This window comes from Balaenoptera musculus, chromosome 2 (assembly GCF_009873245.2).
Source record: "Balaenoptera musculus isolate JJ_BM4_2016_0621 chromosome 2, mBalMus1.pri.v3, whole genome shotgun sequence".
NCBI classification, from domain to species: domain Eukaryota; kingdom Metazoa; phylum Chordata; class Mammalia; order Artiodactyla; family Balaenopteridae; genus Balaenoptera; species Balaenoptera musculus.
Genome location: NC_045786.1, coordinates 67,104,162 through 67,125,560, shown reverse-complemented (window position 1 = coordinate 67,125,560; position 21,399 = coordinate 67,104,162). Strand labels below are relative to the sequence as shown.

Genomic DNA, 21,399 nt, shown 5'->3' with positions numbered 1-21,399 from the left:
CCCGAATAGCCAAAGCAATCTTGAGAGAAAAGAACGGAGCTGGAGGAATCAGACTCCCTGACTTCAAACTATACTACGAAGTTACAGTAATCAAGACAATATGGTATCAACACAAAAACAGAAATATAGATCAATGGAACAGGATAGAAAGCCCAGAGATAAACTCACGCACCTATGATCAACTAATCTATGACAAAGGAGGCAAGGATATACAACGGAGAAAAGACAGCCTGTTCAATAAGTGGTGCTGGGAAAACTGGACAGCTACATGTAAAAGAATGAAATTAGAACACTCCCTAACACCATACACAAAAATAAACTCAAAATGGATTAGAGCACCGGACACTATAAAACTCTTAGAGGATAACATAGGAAGAACACTCTTTGATATAAATCACAGCAAGATCTTTTTAATCCACCTCCTAGAGTAATGGAAATAAAAACAGAAATAAACAAATGGGACCTAATGAAACTTAAAAGCTTTTGCACAGCAAAGGAAAGTATAAACAAGATGAAAAGACAACCCTCAGGATGGGAGAAAATATTTGCAAATGAAGCAACTGACAAAGGATTAATCTCCAAAATATATAAACAGCTCATGGTACTCAATATCACAAACCACCCAATCCAAAAATGGGTAGAAGACCTAAATAGACATTTCTCCAAAGAAGACATACAGATGGCCAAGAGGCACATGAAAAGCTGCTCAACATCACTAATTATTAGAGAAATGCATATCAAAACTACAATGAGGGGCTTCCCTGGTGGCGCAGTGGTTGAGAATCTGCCTGCCAATGCAGGGGACACGGGTTCGAGCCCTGGTCTGGGAGGATCCCACATGCCGCAGAGCAACTGGGCCCGTGAGCCACAATTACTGGGCCTGCGCGTCTGGAGCCTGTGCTCCACAACAAGAGAGGCCGCGATAGTGAGAGGCACGCGCACCGCGATGTAAGAGTGGCCCCCGCTTGCCACAACTGGAGAGGGCCCTCGCACAGAAACAAAGACCCAACACAGCCATAAAAATAAATAAATAAATTTAAAAATTAAAAACAAAACAAAACAAAACAAAACAAAACAAAACTACAATGAGGTATCACCTCACACCTGTTAGAATGGGCTTCACGAGAAAATCTACAAACAACAAATGCTGGAGAGGGTGTGGAGAAAAGGGAACCCTCTTGCACTGTTGGTGGAAATGTAAAGTGATACAGCCACTATGGAGATCAGTATGGAGGTATGACCCAGCAATCCCACTACTGGGCATATACACTGGGAAAACCATAATTCAAAAAGACACATGCGGGCTTCCCTGGTGGCACAGTGGTTGAGAGTCTGCCTGCCAATGCAGGGTACACGGGTTCGAGCCCTGGTCTGGGAAGATCCCACATGCCGCAGAGCAACTAGGCCCGTGTGCCACAACTACTGAGTCTGCGCGTCTGGAGCCTGTGCTCCGCAACAAGAGGCCGCGACAGTGAGAGGCCCGTGCACCACGATGAAGAGTGGTCCCCGCTTGCCACAACTAGAGAAAGCCCTCGCACAGAAACGAAGACCCAACACAGCCATAAATAAATAAATAAATAAATAAATTTATATATATTAAAAAAAAGACACATGCACCCCAATGTTCACTGCAGCACTATTTACAATAACCAGGTCATGAAAGCAACGTAAATGCCCATCGACAGAAGAATGGATAAAGAAGATGTGGTACATATATACAATGGAATATTACTCAGCCATAGAAAGGAACAAAATCGAGTCATTTGTAGAGATGTGGATGGACCTAGAGACTGTCATACAGAGTGAAGTAAGTCAGAAAGAGAAAAAAAAATATCGTATATTAACGCATATATGTGGAATCTAGAAAAATGGTACAGATGAACCGGTTTACAAGGCAGAAATAGAGACACAGATGTAGAGGACACACGTATGGACGGACACCAAGGGGGAAAGCGGGGGGTGGGGGATGAATTGGGAGATTGGGATTGATCTATATACACTAATATGTATAAAATAGATAACTAGTAAGAACCTGCTATATAAAACATAAAAGAAAATTCAAAAGAAAAGAAATCTCTAATGACTCACCACTTCCTATCAGAAAAAGCCCAGATTCTCCTGCCTCGAATACAGGCCTGTCTCCTAAGCTATCTCCAACTGCTAGGTGAGAGACTCCTAGTGACCCTAGAACATACAACCATTATTCTTGATGCCATGCTTCCTCTACTGTTTGCCACTCTCCCACTTCACCAACCCAAATCTAGACCATCCTGTGAAGACGACTGCCAAGACCCGCTTTTGCCTTGAAACTCTCTCTCTGTACTCAAGCCCATAGTAAAGGCCACATCTCTGGCCTCTCTGCCTTTGCTACTTGCATCAGTCATTCTGTGCTCATCAAAGACTGCCTTGCACAGTTACATAGCATTTTAAAAGTGTACACTTTGATTCCTCAGCTGGATTATGAGCTCCTTAAGGCTAGGATTTATGTTTTACAATTTTGGGGGTATTTCTCAAAGCCAAAGACAATGCCAGGCATGTTATAGGCAAGTTCTAAATTCTTGTTAACTATTAAACATATATCTTAAATTCTTAGAAATGTTTCTTTTGGCTCTCTCTTCAACTGGGGACTTAAACTTGAACAAATCCACAGATTTCATATAATCCTAATGCTTCCACATATAATCAAATAATTTCAAACTTACAAGGAACAGGAGGAAAAAGCTCCTCAGGACTTTTAGTCCCAAGTTACTTACCATTCTTCATCACTACATTGGACCAGACATTGGCATTCAAGGCTTGAACAATTCGCTTTACTCCTGTAGATTCTGGGAAGTCATCTAATCAGGGAGGAAAAATATATATATTTCTACACTCACTTATACATACACATATATATATACACACTCATCCCTAAATATTCACGAGGGAATAGCTCTAGGACCCCCCTCCCCACTGTGGATACCAAAATCTGCAGATGCTCAAGCTCCTTATATAAAATGGCATAGTATTCGTATATAATCTACCCACATCATCCCATTTTTTTTTCCTCCCATATACTTTAAATCATCTCTTAAATACTTAAAATACCAAATACTATTTAAATTTTTTGCAATTTTCTGGAATTTTTCTTCCAAATATTTCAGTCTGCTGTTGGTTGAATCCATGGAGGCAGAACCCTTGGATACAGAGGGCTGACCGTATATGTATATACAGCCCACAAGCCACATTTTTAAACAACTGTGGCTTAATTATCTTGCTCATTTAGTTGTTACTTCACATTGTAACTTAAGTAAAAAAGGGAAAAAATTAAGGAAATACAAAGCTTAGAGCTCCTGATAAGAATATTCTAGAAACTGCAGAGCAATCAAGATGGCAGAGGAGTAAGACGTGGAGCTCACCTCCTTCAACAAATACATCAAAAATATATCTACAGGGGCTTCCCTGGTGGCACAGTGGTTGAGAATCTGCCTGCCAATGCAGGGGACACGGGTTCACGCCCTGGTCTGGGAAGATCCCACATGCTGCAGAGCAATTAGGCCCATGAGCCACAACTACTGAGCCTGCGCGTCTGGAACCTGTGCCCCGCAACAAGAGAGGCCGCGACAGTGAGAGGCCCGCGCACCGTGATGAAGAGTGGCCCCCGCTCGCCGCAACTAGAGAAAGCCCTTGCACAGAAACGAAGACCCAACACAGCCAAAAATAAATAAATAAATAAATAATTTAAAAATATATATATATATATATATATATCTACAGGTGGAACGATTCTCACAGAACAACTACTGAACACTGGCAGAAGACCTCAGACTTCTGAAAGGACAAGAAAATCTCCATGTTACTGCGTAGGACAAAAGAAGAAGAAAAAAAAGAGAAAGAGAGAAAGGAATCAGGACAGGACCTGAACCCCTGGGAGGGAGCTGTGAAAGAGGAAAGGTTCCCACACCCTAGGAAGTCCCCTCATTGGCAGGGAGATCAGCCAGGATAGAGGGGGAGCTTCGGAGCCTTGGAGGAAAGTGCAGCAACTAGCTGCAGAAGGCAAAATGGAGGGAGACCTACACAGACAGTCAGTATGGCCGCCCTGCACTCCCCAGCCTGAGACGTGCATCCGTCGGTGCAGGCGGGGGCTGGGTGCTGGAGCTTTGGAGGTCAAACCCAGGGAGAGGAATGGGGTTGGCTGCATGGAGATAGCCTGAAGGAGCTGGAGTGTGGTATGGCCACAACCAAGGGTGTACATGGAAGAAGCCTGGGCCCGCCATAGAGGTAAGGTGCCACTGTTGGGAGGCATGCAAGGGGAGGGGCAGGACCACTTTAGGAGCCTCTTTCCCCACGCGCATGGTATCACGTGACAGGACACAGCCTACACGAGCTCTGAGGGCAGGCATGAGCCGCCACAGCCACTGAGAGATCCAGGAGCAGGCGCCAATTGCTGCCCCCACCATTGTGGGATCCAGAAGCACACATGAGCCGCCGCCATGGGCCCTGGGAGTGGGCACCAGCCACAGCTGCCATTGCTGGCTGTTATCCCCTTGATAGGGAGCGCACAAGAGCTGCAGCATCTGCACACCCCCTATCAAGGGGCTAACAGCCAGCACATGCTGAGAAAAGATGCAGAAGGCATCCATATGAAAAGCAGCCCTTGCACCAAAAACATTAAACCCACACAAGCTACACAGGGATGCTCCTGCATATACATAGCCTTCCAAGATCACAGTAGGTAACTGTTTTTCCTAAACTCACAGAGTAAGAGAAATATACATGAAATGAAAAAGCAGAGAAACCACTCCCAGTTAAAAGACCAAGAGAATCCCCCTAAAAGAATAAACAACGAAACAGACCTCTTCAGTGTAATACACACTGAGTTCAAAAAGGAGGTAATGAAAATACCAAAGGAATTAAGAAAGGCTATCAAAAGAAATGCAGAGTACTGTAAAAAGAAACTAGAAACTATAAGAAGGAGCCAAGAAAAATTAGAAAATTCATTTCCCGAGATTAAAGCTGAGCTAAAGGCAATGACTAGAAGAATGAATAATGCAGAAGAACGAATAAGTGACCTGGAAGATAAAATAATGAAAATCACCCAATCAGAACAGCAGACAGAAAGCCAAATGAAAAAAAAATGAAAACAATATAAAAAGACCCACGGGATAATATAAAGCATGCCACTCTATGCATAACAGGGATTCCAGAAGGAGAAGAAAGAGAAAAGGAGATTGAAAAGGTATTTGAAGAAATTATGCCTGAAAATTTCCCAAACCTAAAAAAGGAAACAGTTATCCAGATACAGAAAGCACAGAAGGTCACGAACAAAATGAACCCAAACAGACCTACACCAAGACATATTACAATCGAAATGGCAGAAGTTAAACATAAAGAGAGGATTCTAAAGGCAGCAAGAGAAAAACAAAGAGTTAATTACAAGGGAACCCCCATAAGGCTATCAGATGATTTCTCTACAGAAGCACCACAGGCCAGAAGGGAGTAGAAAAACATATTCAAAATCTTGAAAGGGAAAAATCTGCAATCTACAATGCTCTACCCAGCAAGATTATCATTTAGAATAGAAGGAGAGATAAAGAATTTGTCAGACAAGCAAAAATTAAAAGAATACAGCGATACTAAACTTAACCTAAAAGAAATATTCAAAGGTCTTCTCTAATTTGAAAAGAAGCAAGAAGATATAGGAAAGAGGAAATCACAACTGGAAAGTAAATCACTTAAATAAGCCAGTAAATACAGATGGAAAAAAAAAATTTTTTTTAATCAGATTGTGAAAGAGATGATAAACACAAGGAACAGCAAACGGATAAACATAAAGATATAAAAGAGGACATCAAAATCATAAAATGTGGGGGAGGAGAGTAAGAAAATGTAGATTCTTTTTTTTAGAATGCATTTGAGCCTATATGACTGTCAGTCTAAAGCAAGCAGATATAGTAAGGAGTTAACATACTTGAAAAACAGGGTAACCACAAATCAAAAACATACAATAGATTCACAAAAACCAAAAAGAAGAGAACACAAGCATAAAATAAAAGAAAATCATCAAACCCCAAAATGAAAAACAAAAAAGAAAAAGAAAGGGACAAACAAGAAACACAGCATCAACTGGAAAACAAGGTTTAAAATGCCAATAAATACATATTTATCAATAATTACCTTAAACGTCAACGGACTAAGTGCGCCAATCAAAAGACAGAGTGGCAGACTGGATAAAAAACAAGAAAGTACAATATGCTGCCTACAAGGCACCCACTTTAGGGCAAAGGACACACACAGATTGAAAGTGAGGGGATGGAAAAAAAGACATATCATGCAAACGGAAATGACAAGAGAGTGAGGGTCGCAATACTCATGTCAGACAAAATAGACTTTAAAACAAAGGCCATAAAGAAAGATAAAGAAGGACACTATATAATGACAAAAGGATCAATAAAAGGAGAGGATTTTCACTCGTCAACATATATGCACCTAATACAGGAAAACCCAAATACATGAAACAAATACTAACAGACATAAAAGGAGAAATTGATGGGAATACAATAATAGTAGGCAACTTTAACACCCCACCCACATCAATGGACAGATCTTCTAGACAAAATCAATAAGGCAACAGATATCCTAAATTATACAATAGAACAGTTAGACTTAATTGATATTTTCAGGACATCATATTCAAAAAACCCAGAATACACATTCTTTTCAAGTGCACATGTAATATTCTCTAGGACTGATGACATACTGGGGCACCAAACAATAGAGCCAGATTCACCACAAAGAAAAGAGAGAGAACCCAAAATAGAAAAAAACTATCAATATAAAAAAAAAAAAAAGAAAAAAAATCAATAAAATGAAGAGCTGGTTCTTTGAAAGGGTAAACAAAATTGACAAACTTTTCTTTGTGGTGAGTAGCCAGACTCACCACAAAGAAAAGAGAGAGAACCCAAATAAACAAAATAAGAAATGAAAAAGGAGAAATATCAACCAAGACTGCAGAAATACAGAACAACCATAAGAGAATACTATGAACAATTATATGCCAACAAATTCAACAACCTAGAAGAAATGAACAAGTTTCTAGAAACATACAGCCCATCAAAATTTAATCAAGAAGAAATATAACAGATAATTTGAAAAGACCTATCATTAGAAGTGAAATCGAATCTGTAATTAAAAGAAAGAAAGAAAAAAAAAAACTCCCTACAAACAAAAATCCAGGACCAGATGGGCTTCACAGGTGAATTTTACCAAACATACAAAGAACTTTTACCAATCCTCAAACTCTTCCAAAGGACTGAAGAGGAGGGAACACTCCCGAAGACATTCTATGAAGCCACTATCACCCTGATACCAAAACCAGACAAAGATACCACCAAAAAAGAAAATTACAGGCCAGTATCTTTGAGGAATACAGAAGCAAAAATTCTCAACAAAGTATTAGCAAACTGAATGCAACAAAATATTTAAAAGATCATACACCATGACCAAGTGGGATTCATCCTAAGTTCATAAGGATGGTTCAACATATGCAAATCAATGTGATACACCACATCAACAAAAGAAAAGACAAAAACCACATGATCATCTCAACAGATGCAGAAAAACCACGTGACAAAATCAACATCCATTAATGATAAAAACTCCTACCAAAGTGGGCATAAAGGGAACATATCTCAACACAATAAAAGTTACTTATGACAAACCCACAGCCAATATACTCAATGATGAAAAGCTGAAATCCTTCCCTCTAAAATCTGGAACAAGGATGCCCAGTCTCACCACTTCTATTCAACATAATATTGGAAGTCCTAGCCACAGCAATCAGATACGAAAAAGAAAATGTATCCAAATTGGAAGGGAAGAGATAAAATTGTCACTATATGCAGATGACATGATACTATATATAGCAAAACCTAAGAACTCCACACAAAAACTACTAGATATAATAAATGAATTCAGCAAAGTAGCAGGATACAAGATTAACATTCAGAAATCAGTTGCATTCCTTTACACTAACAATGAAATATCAGAAAGGGAATGTAAAAAAAAATTCCTTTTAAAATTGCACCAAAAAAAAAAAAAAAAACCTAGGAATAAACCTTACCAAGGAGGTGAAAGACTTATACGCTGAGAACTATAAAACATTAATAAAGGAAATAAAAGAGGATTCAAAGCGATGGGAAAGATATCCCATGCTCTTGGATAAATTAATATTGTTAACATGGCAATACTACCCAAAGCAATTTACAGATTTAATGTGATCCCTATCAAATTACCCATGACATTTTTCACAGAACTAGAACAAATAATCCAAAATCTTATTATGGAACCATAAAAGACCCAGGATTGCTAGAGCAATCCTGAGGAAAGGCAACAAAGCAGGAGGCATAACTCTCCCAGACTTCAGAAAATACTAAAAAGCTACAGTAATCAAAACAGTGTGGTATTGGTACAAAAACAGGCATACAGATCAATGAAACAGAACAGAGAGCATAGAAATGAACCCACACAACTATGGTCAATTAATGTTTGACAAACAAGGCAAGAATATACAATGGAGAAAAGACATTCACTTCAGCAAATAGTACAGGGAAAGTTGGACAGCTGCATACAAATCAATGAAGTTAGAACACACCCTCACACCATACACAAAAATAAACTCAAAATGGCTTAAAGACTTAAATATAAGACATGACACCATAAAAATCCTAGAAGAGAACATAGGCAAAACATTCTCTGACATAAATTGTACCAATGTTTTCTTAGGTCAGTCTCCAAGGCAATAGAAATAAAAACAAAATTAAATAAATGGGACCTAATCAAACTTACAAGCTTTTGCACAGCAAAGGAAACCATAGAAAAAATGAAAAGACAACCTACGGAATGGGAGAAAATATTTGCAAATGATGCAAGAGACAAGGGCTTAATCTCCAAAATATATAAACAGTTCGTACAACTCAACAACAAAAAAACAAACAACCCAATCGAAAATGAGCAGAAGACCTAAACAGACATTTCTCCAAAGAAGACATACAGATAGCCAGTAGGCACATGAAAAGATGCTCAACATCACCAATTATTAGAGAAATGCAAATCAAAACTACAATGAGGTATCACCTTACACCAGTCAGAATGGCCATCATTAAAAACTCTACAAATAACAAATGCTGGAGAGGATGTGGAGAAAAGGGAACCCTCCTACACTGCTGGTGGGAATGTAAGTTGGTACAGCTACTATGGAAAACAGTATGTAGGTCCCTCAGAAAACTAAAAATAGAATTACTATATGATCCAGCAATCCCACTCCTGGGAATATACCTGGACAAAACTATAATTCAAAAAGATACATGCACCCCTATGTTCACAGCAGCACTGTTCACAATAGCCAAAACATGAAAACAACTTAAATGTCCATCAACAGATGAATGGATAAAGAGGATGTGGTACATGTATACAATGGAATACCACTCAGACATAAAAAAGAACGAAATAATGCCATTTGCAGCAACATGGATGCAACTACAGATTATCATACTAAATGAAGTAAATCAGAAAGAGAAAGACAAATACTACATGATATCATTTACATGCGGAATCTAAAATATGGCAGAGATTTCCCTGGTGGTGCAACGGTTAAGAATCTGCCTGCCAATGCAGGCGACATGGGTTCGAGCCCTGGTCCGGGAAGATCCCACATGCCACAGAGCAACTAAGCCCGTGCACCCCAACTACTGAGCCTGCGCTCTAGAGCCCGCAAGCCACAACTACTGAAGCCTGCGCTCCACAACTACTGAAGCCCACACGCCTAGAGCCCGTACTCTGCAACAAGAGAAGCCACCACAATGAGAAGCCCGCGCACCACAATGAAGAGTAGCCCCCACTCGCCACAACTAGAGAAAGCCCACGCACAGCAATGAAGACCAAACACAGCCAAAAAAAATAAATAATTTATAAAAATAAAAAAAATTTAAAAATAAAATATGGCACAAATGAACCTATCTACAAAACAGAAACTGACTCATAGACATACAGAACAGACTTGTGGTTGACAAAGGGGCACAGGGGTAGGGGAGGGATGGACTGGGAGTTTGGGTTAGTAGATGCAAACCATTACTACAGAATGAACAAACAACAAGGTCCTACTGTATAGCACAGGGAACTATATTCAATATCCTGAGATATTTTCCATAATGGAAAAGAATATAAAAAAGAATGTATATATATATGTATACATACATGTATAACTGAATCACTTTGCTGTACAGCAGAAATTAACACAACATTGTAAATCAACTATACTTCAATTTGAAAAAAGAATATTCTAGAAACTAAAACAATTAAATAAATACACAGTATAAAAGGTTTATACAGTAAAGTCAACCCCATTACCTCATGAATGGAATCCACTCATATTCTCCTGAAAATGTTAGGTTTCCATCAATTACACAACTTAATTAGTTTAGTATGGGTACTATTTTGCTTCTGGACTTTAATTGATACTACTCAAAATAACAGGGCAGTAATCCCAGTTAGTATACCAATAATAACGTGGTATTCTTAGCTACAATGTATCAATAGATATGAGGGTGTGCAAAGGAAATGGAAATCCTTCAGCTAATGAGTATTGTAAGACTGCATATGGAAAATAACAGCAGAAATAGTTTTCATGTGGTTTAAAGAGAAAAGTCTCCTAAGAGTTTACGGAGCACAGTCCATACAGATCCTGTCTCTAGTGGCCTGGCCCAGTCCTGGGTGGTTTAAAAGGAAGAGCACAGAATTAGAAGTCAGAAGATCTTAATGTGAACCCAGGCTCTACAACTTATTAGCTATTCGATTAAGGGCAAATCACTCATGCTAGTCTCAAACAAAAGTGGGGATGACACCACTATGTACACCTCTCCCATAGAAAAGATGCACTGGAACTAATAATTTACTGGTGTAACCTTCCCCTCTAGACTGAAAACTCTTTGAAGGCAGGAGTCATGTCTCACTGAGTTCTCACTCACTACCTATTCTCACTACCTAAACTAACATGGTGCCTGAAAGACACAGCAACTCATGAACTGATGAATCATTTAAAGAATACCATCCTACCAACCTAACAGAAATATGCGAAGGGTTAAACTGAAAATACTCTACAAAGATGAGTTTATCACCATCAGTGTTTAAATGAAGAAATAAAAGCTATGTTTATCTTAACTATGAATGATTCAATTCTTGAAAGAATAACTAATACTTCAGATGATATAACCAGGAACCAAAAATATGATCTGAAATAAAGAGCTAGAATCAATAAGTTGAATTTAATACAAAGAAGCATAAAGTCTCATATTGATGTTTGAATAACACATGCCAATAAAGGACGAGGGTATATGGCTTGGGAACAGTTTGCGTTAAAACATTCTAGGAAGGTTTTAGTTAACTTACATAAAGATGATATGTTGAAATCTATTTTAAGGTTAAGCTGAATTAGGGAATTCCCTGGCACTCCAGTGGTAAGGACTCCACATTCTCACTGCCATGGGCCCCGGTTTGATCCCTGGTTGGGAAACTAAGATCCCACAAGCTGTGTGGCATGGCCAAAAAAGAAAAAAGAGTCTTATATACAAGACACAAAATCATAATAAAGGAACAAGATTGAATAATTTAAAATAAAAGATTAAGCTGAATTAATACAAGAACACTATTCAGACAGGGGCAAGGAGAAGCACAGTGGTATAAAGGAGCAGAGATTCCAAAATAAAAACAGATAAAATAAATGACTCAAATGTTGACCCTCAAGGACAACAGGAAGAAGAGAACATTCTAGTGCCAGAAGTAAGGAATCACACACATGCTCACATACACAAAACAGGAACAAGTTTAAGGAGTCCTAGAAAAACATGGAAGAGAAATTATACTTATTAATTTTCAATATTCTTAAAAATGTACAGGGAGAAAAATCAGCCTTTTTCTTTCATTTTTGTCCTCTTCTTCTCAGGCAGTGCTTTATTCCTGAAGGTAACAACATTTGCAAAACTTCTAAATAAGCCAGGATATAGAAAAGTGTTTCTTAATTTCTTTTTTAAAAAAATATAGGTTTCACGTAATGATTACTTTTAGCCTCTCTATGCACTTTAATTCATGTTGGCTGCCCTACTTAGAACGTCTTTTACAACAACTGGCATCTTGCTACCAGTCCTATAAGTCCAGTACCTTCTCCATTTCTTCCCCATGGAGCGGCTGACATGTGAGATTTCATGTACCAATGCGTTCTCTGAACTTCTGAAGATAAATAACCTCTTCCGTCTCTGAAACACCATAACACCAATATACATATTTTTTATAATACTTACGATGTTCCACTTGGTAATTCAATTATTTGTATACCTGTTTCATCTCTTATACCAGATTATAAGGTTTTGGTGGGCCAAAACCCATCTTATCTTGGTAGATTCCACAGCAGCTAGCATACTTGTACTTGGAAGAAAAGATGAGAAGAGGAATGTGGGAAGGGGGAAAAAGAGGGGGAATAAATAGAAGGTCCAAAGTATAGTAAAGACAGGTAAGTGCAAAGTTACCCCGGGGGTGCGCATTCTGGGCCTATTTGTGGTTTCAAATATCCAAAAGACATACAAATAGTATTGACATGTTCCCTAGGGTTCCTGGGAATTCAACCTCAGGTTACTAGGAATTCAAAATAAGAAACATAAACTTTAACTGTTTATGAATATAGATCAAACCCTCCTTTTTTGGCAGCAGAGAAAGGATAAGAGACTGAGGAAATGACTAAGATTTAAGGTAGAAATCTCTACCTTTATCCATAAGAAAAACAAACATTTCAAAAGTCCTAAAATGGGTGGTAAAACCAAATAAATGGATTATTCAATTAACAGACCGCATCAATGGATTCTGCACAAATCTTTTCAAAGAGCTAGTGAAAAATGTGTTTTGAATATCATTTTGATTCTTCTTCCCTGAATTAAAATAATCGCTCATATCTGAATCCAAATGCCATGCTTTCTCCTGACACATAAATACTTACCATCCTCCTCAGGCAACTCTTCTGGACTAAGTTCTACTAATTCAAAGCCATGTTTGATACACCACTCTTGAGCCTTCTGTCGGTTTACACCTAAAATAACACACAAAAGATTCTTTATAAGCAAAAATAAAATAAAACATGAATATTGCTGCAATACTCTCCACAATCTCAAAGTGATACCTTTAATGTCAATGTTATTCTAAAGGCATACAAAATAAATTAATATAAGGAAAATGATTTCTCAAACCCCAAGTGTCCGTTCTTAAAAAGTAAAATGTAAATATTGCAAGATTCCAAAGAGAAATAGCTGAAAATATTTTTGTAAGGTAATAAAATCACACAAGATATACTGTTCTAAGTTAAGGAAACCAATGTATTGTTTACCAAGGAATGGCAAATGTAACGTACGTACCACCTACAATCCCACTGGAGTTCCTTACCATTTTCAGACACTCTATCGCAAACCAAGATCATCACCTCAGGTAACCATGCTTCTGCCAGTGGAAGCCAGGAGGAAACACTATCGAGACCAGATTTCTAGAGGGAGGAGAAAGAAACATAGAAACAAAAACAGAAAAAGAGACATTAAGAGAACTCACAGAAAATGCAAGGTTAAAAAAAACAAAGCACAAAATAATTTCTTATTCAAGGTCCATGGAAAACAGAATCTTACTTGTGTGCTGTCAAAGTAAACCACAAATGCTTGGACAGACTCTGCAATCTCTGCAGTGACGAGAAATTTGTTTGGCACCACACACAGATTGATATCTGCTGAATAGTATTTATTATCAATGGTCCAGGGATAAAACCTCACGGCATCGTTGGCAGTCACTTCCACAATAAGATCTTCTGTTCCAAGGATATCTAAATAAATGACACAATATTACCATGGAAAGTACAAAACCAATATACAATGGTCAATTTTCTCAGTAAGATACCAGATTAATAATTCTTTTTATGCAAGGATTTCAAAGGGCCTCTGATTAATTAGGATATTTTCCTTCTCTGATCATTTGATTATAAAAGTAATGGTGACATAATTTAATTCAATTAATTGGCTTTTTTCTTTAAGAACATAAAAACTATTGTGACTAGATTAGATAGTAATAGAGAACAAAACAGTCATCTAACCAAATACCCAGTAAAGAGCAAACAGAAGAGAAAGAAAACCAGCTACATTTATTTTATTGCTTACATATTTCATGGAAGCTGGAAGACTGTGAGAATAGTCAAGAATTTGTAACTATTTTGTACTTACTGCAAGCTAAAAGAAGATAGCAGCAAAGCTAAACCAGTAACAAAACGGTTACACACAGTCCCTGGGCCAAATGTTGACACATTAATTCAACTAATGAAATAAAAGAATGGATACTGATAAATGACCCCATTCCATTTATATATATTCAGCCTTCTTCAGATTCTGTGAAAGCCAACTCAAATTCTTGTTGACAAAGACACTTCTGGCAAATTTTAATATAGAAAGCCAAGCAAATTAAATGATTTAGGAAAGAATGGTTTAGGAAAGAACCAAATGTTTCAGAAATCCATGTGCAACATGGGTATAACTGGGTGAAATTCTTAACAGTAAATAACCAAGTCAATGATGAATAAACATAGATGTGGTCATGGAACCACTGGAGCATTTTGCTTCCATAATGTCATACAATATTTAGAACTTGAAGAGACATCAGAAATTGTTCTAACCCGAACTCCCATCTCTCACATCCATAACCATAACCTCCATTTTACACAGATGTGGAAAATTAGCTTAGAGAAGTAAAATGACATGCCACTAACTGGGGTTATAATAAGAACATACAGCCAAACGGCCACAAACTCCTTTTTAACGCATACTAAGATGAACATATAAAATATTCCTCACGAAAAAGAACACAGCAGGAGGCATAACCCTCCTAGACTTCAGACAATACTACAAAACTACAGTAATCAAAACAGCATGGTACTGGCACAAAAACAGACATGGATTAATGAAACAGAATAGAGAGCACAGAAATAAACCCACACAACTACGGTCAATTAATCTTTGACAAAGAAGGCAAGAATATACAATGGAGAAAAGACATTCACTTCAGCAACTAGTACTGGGAAAGTGGGACAGCTGCATGCAAATCAATGAAGTTAGAACACACCCTCACACCATACACAAAAATAAACTCAAAATGGCTTAAAGACTTAAAGTAAGACATGACACCATAAAATTCCTAGAAGAGAACATAGGCAAAACATTCTGACATAAATCGTACCAATGTTTTCTTAGGTCAGTCTCTCAAGGGAACAGATATAAAAGCAAAAATAAACAAATGGAGCTAATCAAACTTACAAGCTTTTGCACAGCAAAGAAAACCATAAACAAAACAAGAAGACAGCCTGTGGACTGGGAGAAAATATTTGCAAATCACGTGACTGACAAGGGCTTAATTTCCCAAATACACAAACAGCTCATACAACTCAATAACAAAACAACAAACAACCCAATCATAAAATGGGCAGAAGACCTAAACAGACATTTCTCCAAAGAAGACATACAGATGGCCAGTAGGCACATGAAAAGATGCTCAACATCGCCAATTATAAGAGAAATGCAAATCAAAACTGTAATGAGGTACCACCTCACACCAGTCAGAATGGCCATCATTAAAAAGTCCACAAATTACAAATAGTGAGAGGGTGTGGAGAAAAGGGAACATTCTTACACTGTTGGTGGGAATGTGAGTTGGTGCAGCCACTGTGGAAAACAGTATGGAGGTTCCTCAGAAAACTAAAAATAGAATTACTATATAATCCAGCAATTCCACTCCTAGGCATATATCTGGACAAAACTATAATTTGAAAAGATACATGCATCCCTATGTTCATAGCAGCAGTATTCACAATAGCCAAGACATGGAAACAACCTAAATGTCCATCGACAGATGAATGGATAAAGAAGATGTGGTACATATATATATACAATGGAATACTATTCAACCATTTTTAAAAAATGAAATAATGCCATTTGCAGCAACATGGATGCAACTAGAGATTATCATACTAAGTGAAGTAAGTCAGAAAAGGAAAGACAAATACCATATGATACCACTTATATGTGGAATCTAAAATACAACACAAATGAACAAACCTATGAAACAAAAACAGACTCAGACAGAGAACAGACTTGCGGTTGCCAAGGGGGAGGGGAGTGGGGGAAGGAAGGATTGGGAGTTTGGGGTTAGCAGGTGCAAACTATTATACTATACAGGATGAATAAACAACAAGGTCCTACTGTATAGCACAAGGAACTATATTCAATATTCTGTGATAAACCATAATGGGAAAGAATATGATAAAGAATGTATATATATGTATAACTGAATGACATTGCTGTACAGCAGAAATTAACACATTATAAATCAACTATACACCAATAGTTTAAAAAATTTTTTTAATATTCCTCAAACTCACAATTAGCAAAACACAGAAAACTAGAAGTTAAATTTTAAATTCCAGAGCTAGGATTATATATTTGGAATGTTGCCATAGTTTCTGCTCAACAAAAATATATGCAGGAATTATTTAATCTCAAACTGCTAGGAAGGGACTTCCCTGGTGGTCCAGTGGTTAGGAGTCCGCCTTCCAATGCAGGGGATGCAGGTTCGATCCCTAGTTGGAGAACTAGGGTCCCACACGCCAGGGAGCAGCTAGGCCTGCATGCCACAGCTACTGAGCCTGCAAGCTGCAACGGTAAGCCCATGCCCTCTGGAACCCACGTGCCACAACTAGACAGAAGCCTGCATGCCAGAGCAAAGGATCCCCTGTGCCATTGCTGAGACCCAATGCAGCCAAAAATAAGTAAATAAATATTAAAAATTTTTAAAAATTACTAGGAATGACATATAATATATAAAATGTGTATGTGCACATGTGCATTTTTTTCATTGGTAAACTTTCATCATGTGGTTATTAAGAAGAACTGGTCTGGAGGAGACTTTCAAGATGTCGGAGGAGTAAGACATGGAGATCACCTTCCTCCCCACAAATATATCAGAAATACAACTACATGGGGAACAACTCCTACAGAACACCTACTGAATGCTGGCAGAAGACCTCAGACATCCCGAAAGGCAAGAAACTCCCCACGTATCTCGATATATATATATTTTTCCTTTTTCTCTTTCTGTGAGTGTGTATGTGTACGCTTCTTTGTGTGATTTTGATGGTATAGCTTTGCTTTTACCATTTGTCCTAGGATTCTGTCTGTCCGTTTTTGTTTTTTTTTTAAATATAGTTTTTAGCACTTGTTACCATTGGTGGATTGTTTTTTTGTTTGGTTGCTCTCTTCTTTCTTTCTTTCTTTTTTTAAATTACTTTTGAATTTTTTAAGTTTTAATAACTATTTTTTATTTTTTTAAATAGCTTTATTTTATTTTATTTTTTTCTTTCTTTCTTTCTTTTTTTCTCCCTTTTTTTCTGAACCATGTGGCTGACAGGGTCTTGGTGCTCCGGCTGGGTGTCAGGCCTGTCTCTCTGAGGTGGGAGAGCCACGTTTAGGACATTGGTCCACCAGAGACCTCCCGGATCCACGTAATATCAAACGGCGAAAGCTCTCCCAGAGATCTCCATCTCAATGCTAAGACCCAGCTCCACTCAACAACCAGCAAGCTACAGTGCTGGACACCCTATGCCAAACAACTAGCAAGACAGGAACACAACCCCATTCATTAGCAGAGAGGCTGCCTAAATTCATAAGGTCACAGACACCCCAAAACATGCCACCGGACACAGTCCTGCCCACCAGAAAGACAAGATCCAACCTCATCCACCAGAACACAGGCACTAGTCCCCTCCACCAGGAAGCCTACACAACCCACTGAACCAACCTTAGTCACTGGGGGTAGACACCAAAAACAACAGGAACCACGAACCTGTGGCCTGCAAAAAGGAGACCCCAAACACAGTAAATGAAGCAAAATGAGAAGACAGAGAAGCACACAGCAGATGAAGGAGTAAGGTAAAAACCCATCAGACCAAACAAATGAAGAGGAAATAGGCAGTCTACCTGAAAAAGAATTCAGAGTAATGATAGTAAAGATGATCCAAAATCTTGGAAATAGAATGGAGAAAATACAAGAAACGTTTAACAAGGACGTAGAAGAACTAAAGAGCAAACAAACAATGATGAACATCACAATCAATGAAATAAAAATTCTGTAGAAGGAATCAATACCAGAATAACTGAGGCAGAAGATGCATAAGTGACCTGGAAGATAAAATAGTGGAAATAACTACTGCAGAGCAGAATAAAGATAAAAGAATGAAAAGAATTGAGGACAGTCTTAGAGACCTCTGGGACAACATTAAACGCACCAACATTCAATTTATAGGGGTCCCAGAAGAAGAAGAGAAAAAGAAAGGGACTGAGAAAATATTTTAAGAGCTTAGAGTTGAAAATTTCCCTAATATAGGAAAGGAAATAGTCAGTCAACTCCAGGAAGTGCAGAGAGTCCCATACAGGATAAACCCAAGGAGAAACATGCTGAGACACATAGTAATCAAATGGCAAAAATTAAACACAAAGAAAAATTATTGAAAGCAGCAAGGGAAAAACAACAAACAACATACAAGGGAACTCCCATAAGGTTAACAGCTGATTTCTCAGCAGAAACTCTACAAGCCAGAAGGGAGTGGCATGATATACTTAAAGTGATGAAAGGGAAGAACCTACAACCAAGATTACTCTACCCGGCAAGGATCTCATTCAGATTTGATGGAGAAATCAAAAGCTTTACAGACAAACAAAAGCTAAGAGAATTCAGCATCACCAAACCAGCTCTACAACAAATGCTAAAGGAACTTCTCTAAGTGGGAAACACAAGAGAAGAAAAGGACTTACAAAAACGAACCCAAAACAATTAAGAAAATGGTCATACCAACATACATATTGATAATTAGGTTAAACGTGAATGGATTAAATGCTCCAACCAAAAGACACAGGATCGCTGAATGGATACAAAAACAAGACCCACATATATGCTGTCTACAAGAGACCCACTTCAGACCTAGGGACACATACAGACTGAAAGTGAGGGGATGGAAAAAGGTATTCCATGCAAATGGAAATCAAAAGAAAGCTGGAGTTGCAATACTCATATCAGATAAAATAGACTTTAAAATAAAGAATGTTACAAGAGACAAGGAAGGACACTACACAATGATCAAGGGATCGATCCAAGAAGATATAACAATTATAAATATATGTGCACACAACATAAGAGCACCTCAACACATAAGGCAACTGCTAACAGCTATAAAAGAGGAAATTGACGGTAACACAATAAAAGTGGGGGACTTTAACACCTCACTTGCACCAATGAACAGATCATCCAAAATGAAAATAAGGAAATGGAAGCTTTAAATAACACAATAGACTAGATAGATTTAATTAATATTTATAGGACACTCCATCCAAAACAGCAGATTACACTTTCTTCTCAAGTGTGCACGGAACATTCTCCAGGATAGATTACATCTTGGGTAACAAATCAAGCCTCAGTAAATTTAAGAAAATTGAAATCATATCAAGCATCTTTTCTGACCACAACGCTATGAGATTAGAAATCAATTACAGGGAAAAAAACGTAAAAAACACAAACACATGGAGGCTAAACAATACGTTACTAAATAACCAAGAGATCACTGAAGAAATCAAAGAGGAAATCGAAAAATACCTAGAGACAAATGACAATGAAAACACGACGATCCAAAACCTACGGGATGCAGCAAAAGCAGTTCTAAGAAGGAAGTTTATAGCTATACAAGCCTAAGTCAACAAAGAAGAAAAATCTCAAATAAACAATTTAACCTTACACCTAAAGGAACTAGAGAAAGAAGAACAAACAAAACCCAAAGTTAGCAGAAGGAAAGAAATCATAAAGATCAGAGCAGAAATAAATGAAATAGAAACAAAGAAAACAACAGCAAAAATCAATAAAACTAAAAGCTGGTTCTTTGAGAAGATAAACAAAATTGATAAACCTTTAGCCAGACTCATCAAGAAAAAGAGGGAGAGGACTCAAATCAATGAAATTAGAAATGAAAAAGGAGAAGTTACAACAGACACCGTAGAAATACAAAGCATCCAAAGAGACTACTAGAAGCAACTCTATGACAATAAAATGGACAACCTGGAGAAATGGACAATTTCTTAGAAAGGTATAACCTACCAAGACTGAACCAGGAAGAAACAGAAAATATGAACAGACCAATCACAAGTAATGAAATTGAAACTGTGATTAAAAATCTTCCAACAAACAAAAGTCCAGGACCAGACGGCTTCACAGGTGAATTCTATCAAACATTTAGAGAAAAGTTAACACCCATCCTTCTCAAACTCTTCCAAAAAATTGCAGAGGAAGGCACACTCCCAAACTCATTCTATGAGGCCACCATCACCCTGATAGCCAAACCAGACAAAAAAACTACAAAAAAAGAAAATTACAGAACAATATCACTGATGAATATAGATGCAAAAATCCTCAACAAAATACTAGCAAACAGAATCCGACAACACATTAAAAGGATCATACACCATGATTAAGTGGGATTTATCCCAGGGATGCAAGGATTCTTCAATATATGCAAATCAATCAATGTGATACACCATATTAACAAATTGAAGAATAAAAACCATATGATCATCTCAATAGATGCAGAAAAAGCTTTTGACAAAATTCAACACTCATTTATGATAAAAACTCTCCAGAAAGTGGGCATAGAGGGAACCTACCTCAACATAATAAAGGCCATATACGACAAACTCACAGCTAACATCATTCTCAATGGTGAAAAACTGAAAGCATTTCCTCTAAGGTCAGGAACAAGACAAGGATGTCCACTCTCACCACTATTATTCAACATAGTTTTGGAAGTCCTAGCCACGGCAATCAGAGAAGAAAAAGAAATAAAAGGAATACAAATTGGAAAAGAAGTAACACTGTCACTGTTTGCAGATGACATGATACTATACATTGAGGATCCTAAAAATGCCACCAGAAAACTACTAGAGCTAATCAATGAATTTGGTAAAGTTGCAGGATACAAAATTCATGCACAGAAATCTCTTGTATTCCTATACACTAATGATGAAAAATCTGAAAGAGAAATTAAGGAAACACTCCCATTTACCACTGCAACAAAAAGAATAAAATACCTAGGAAAAAACCTACCTAGGGAGACAAAAGACCTGTATGCAGAAAACTATAAGACAATGCTGAAAGAAATTAAAGATGATACCAACAGGTGGAGAGATATACCATGTTCTTGGATTGGAAGAATCAATACTGTGAAAATGACTATACTACCGAAAGCAATCTACAGATTCA

The 21,399-nt window shown here is 37.8% G+C and overlaps 1 protein-coding gene across 6 annotated transcripts in view; it reads right to left on the bottom strand.

Moving 5' to 3' along the window:
• AAGAB (alpha and gamma adaptin binding protein) overlaps window positions 1-21,399 on the bottom strand; it is an 87,993-nt gene that overhangs the window by 44,493 nt on the left and 22,101 nt on the right. For all 6 annotated transcript variants that reach the window (XM_036843593.1, XM_036843592.1, XM_036843595.1 and 3 more), the window contains exons 2-5: window positions 13,695-13,885; window positions 13,462-13,558; window positions 13,022-13,111; window positions 2,754-2,837 (exon numbers count right to left, since the gene is read on the bottom strand). In XM_036843593.1, the coding sequence (XP_036699488.1) occupies window positions 2,754-2,837; window positions 13,022-13,111; window positions 13,462-13,558; window positions 13,695-13,885 (462 nt within the window). The remainder of the gene's footprint in view (window positions 1-2,753; window positions 2,838-13,021; window positions 13,112-13,461; window positions 13,559-13,694; window positions 13,886-21,399) is intronic.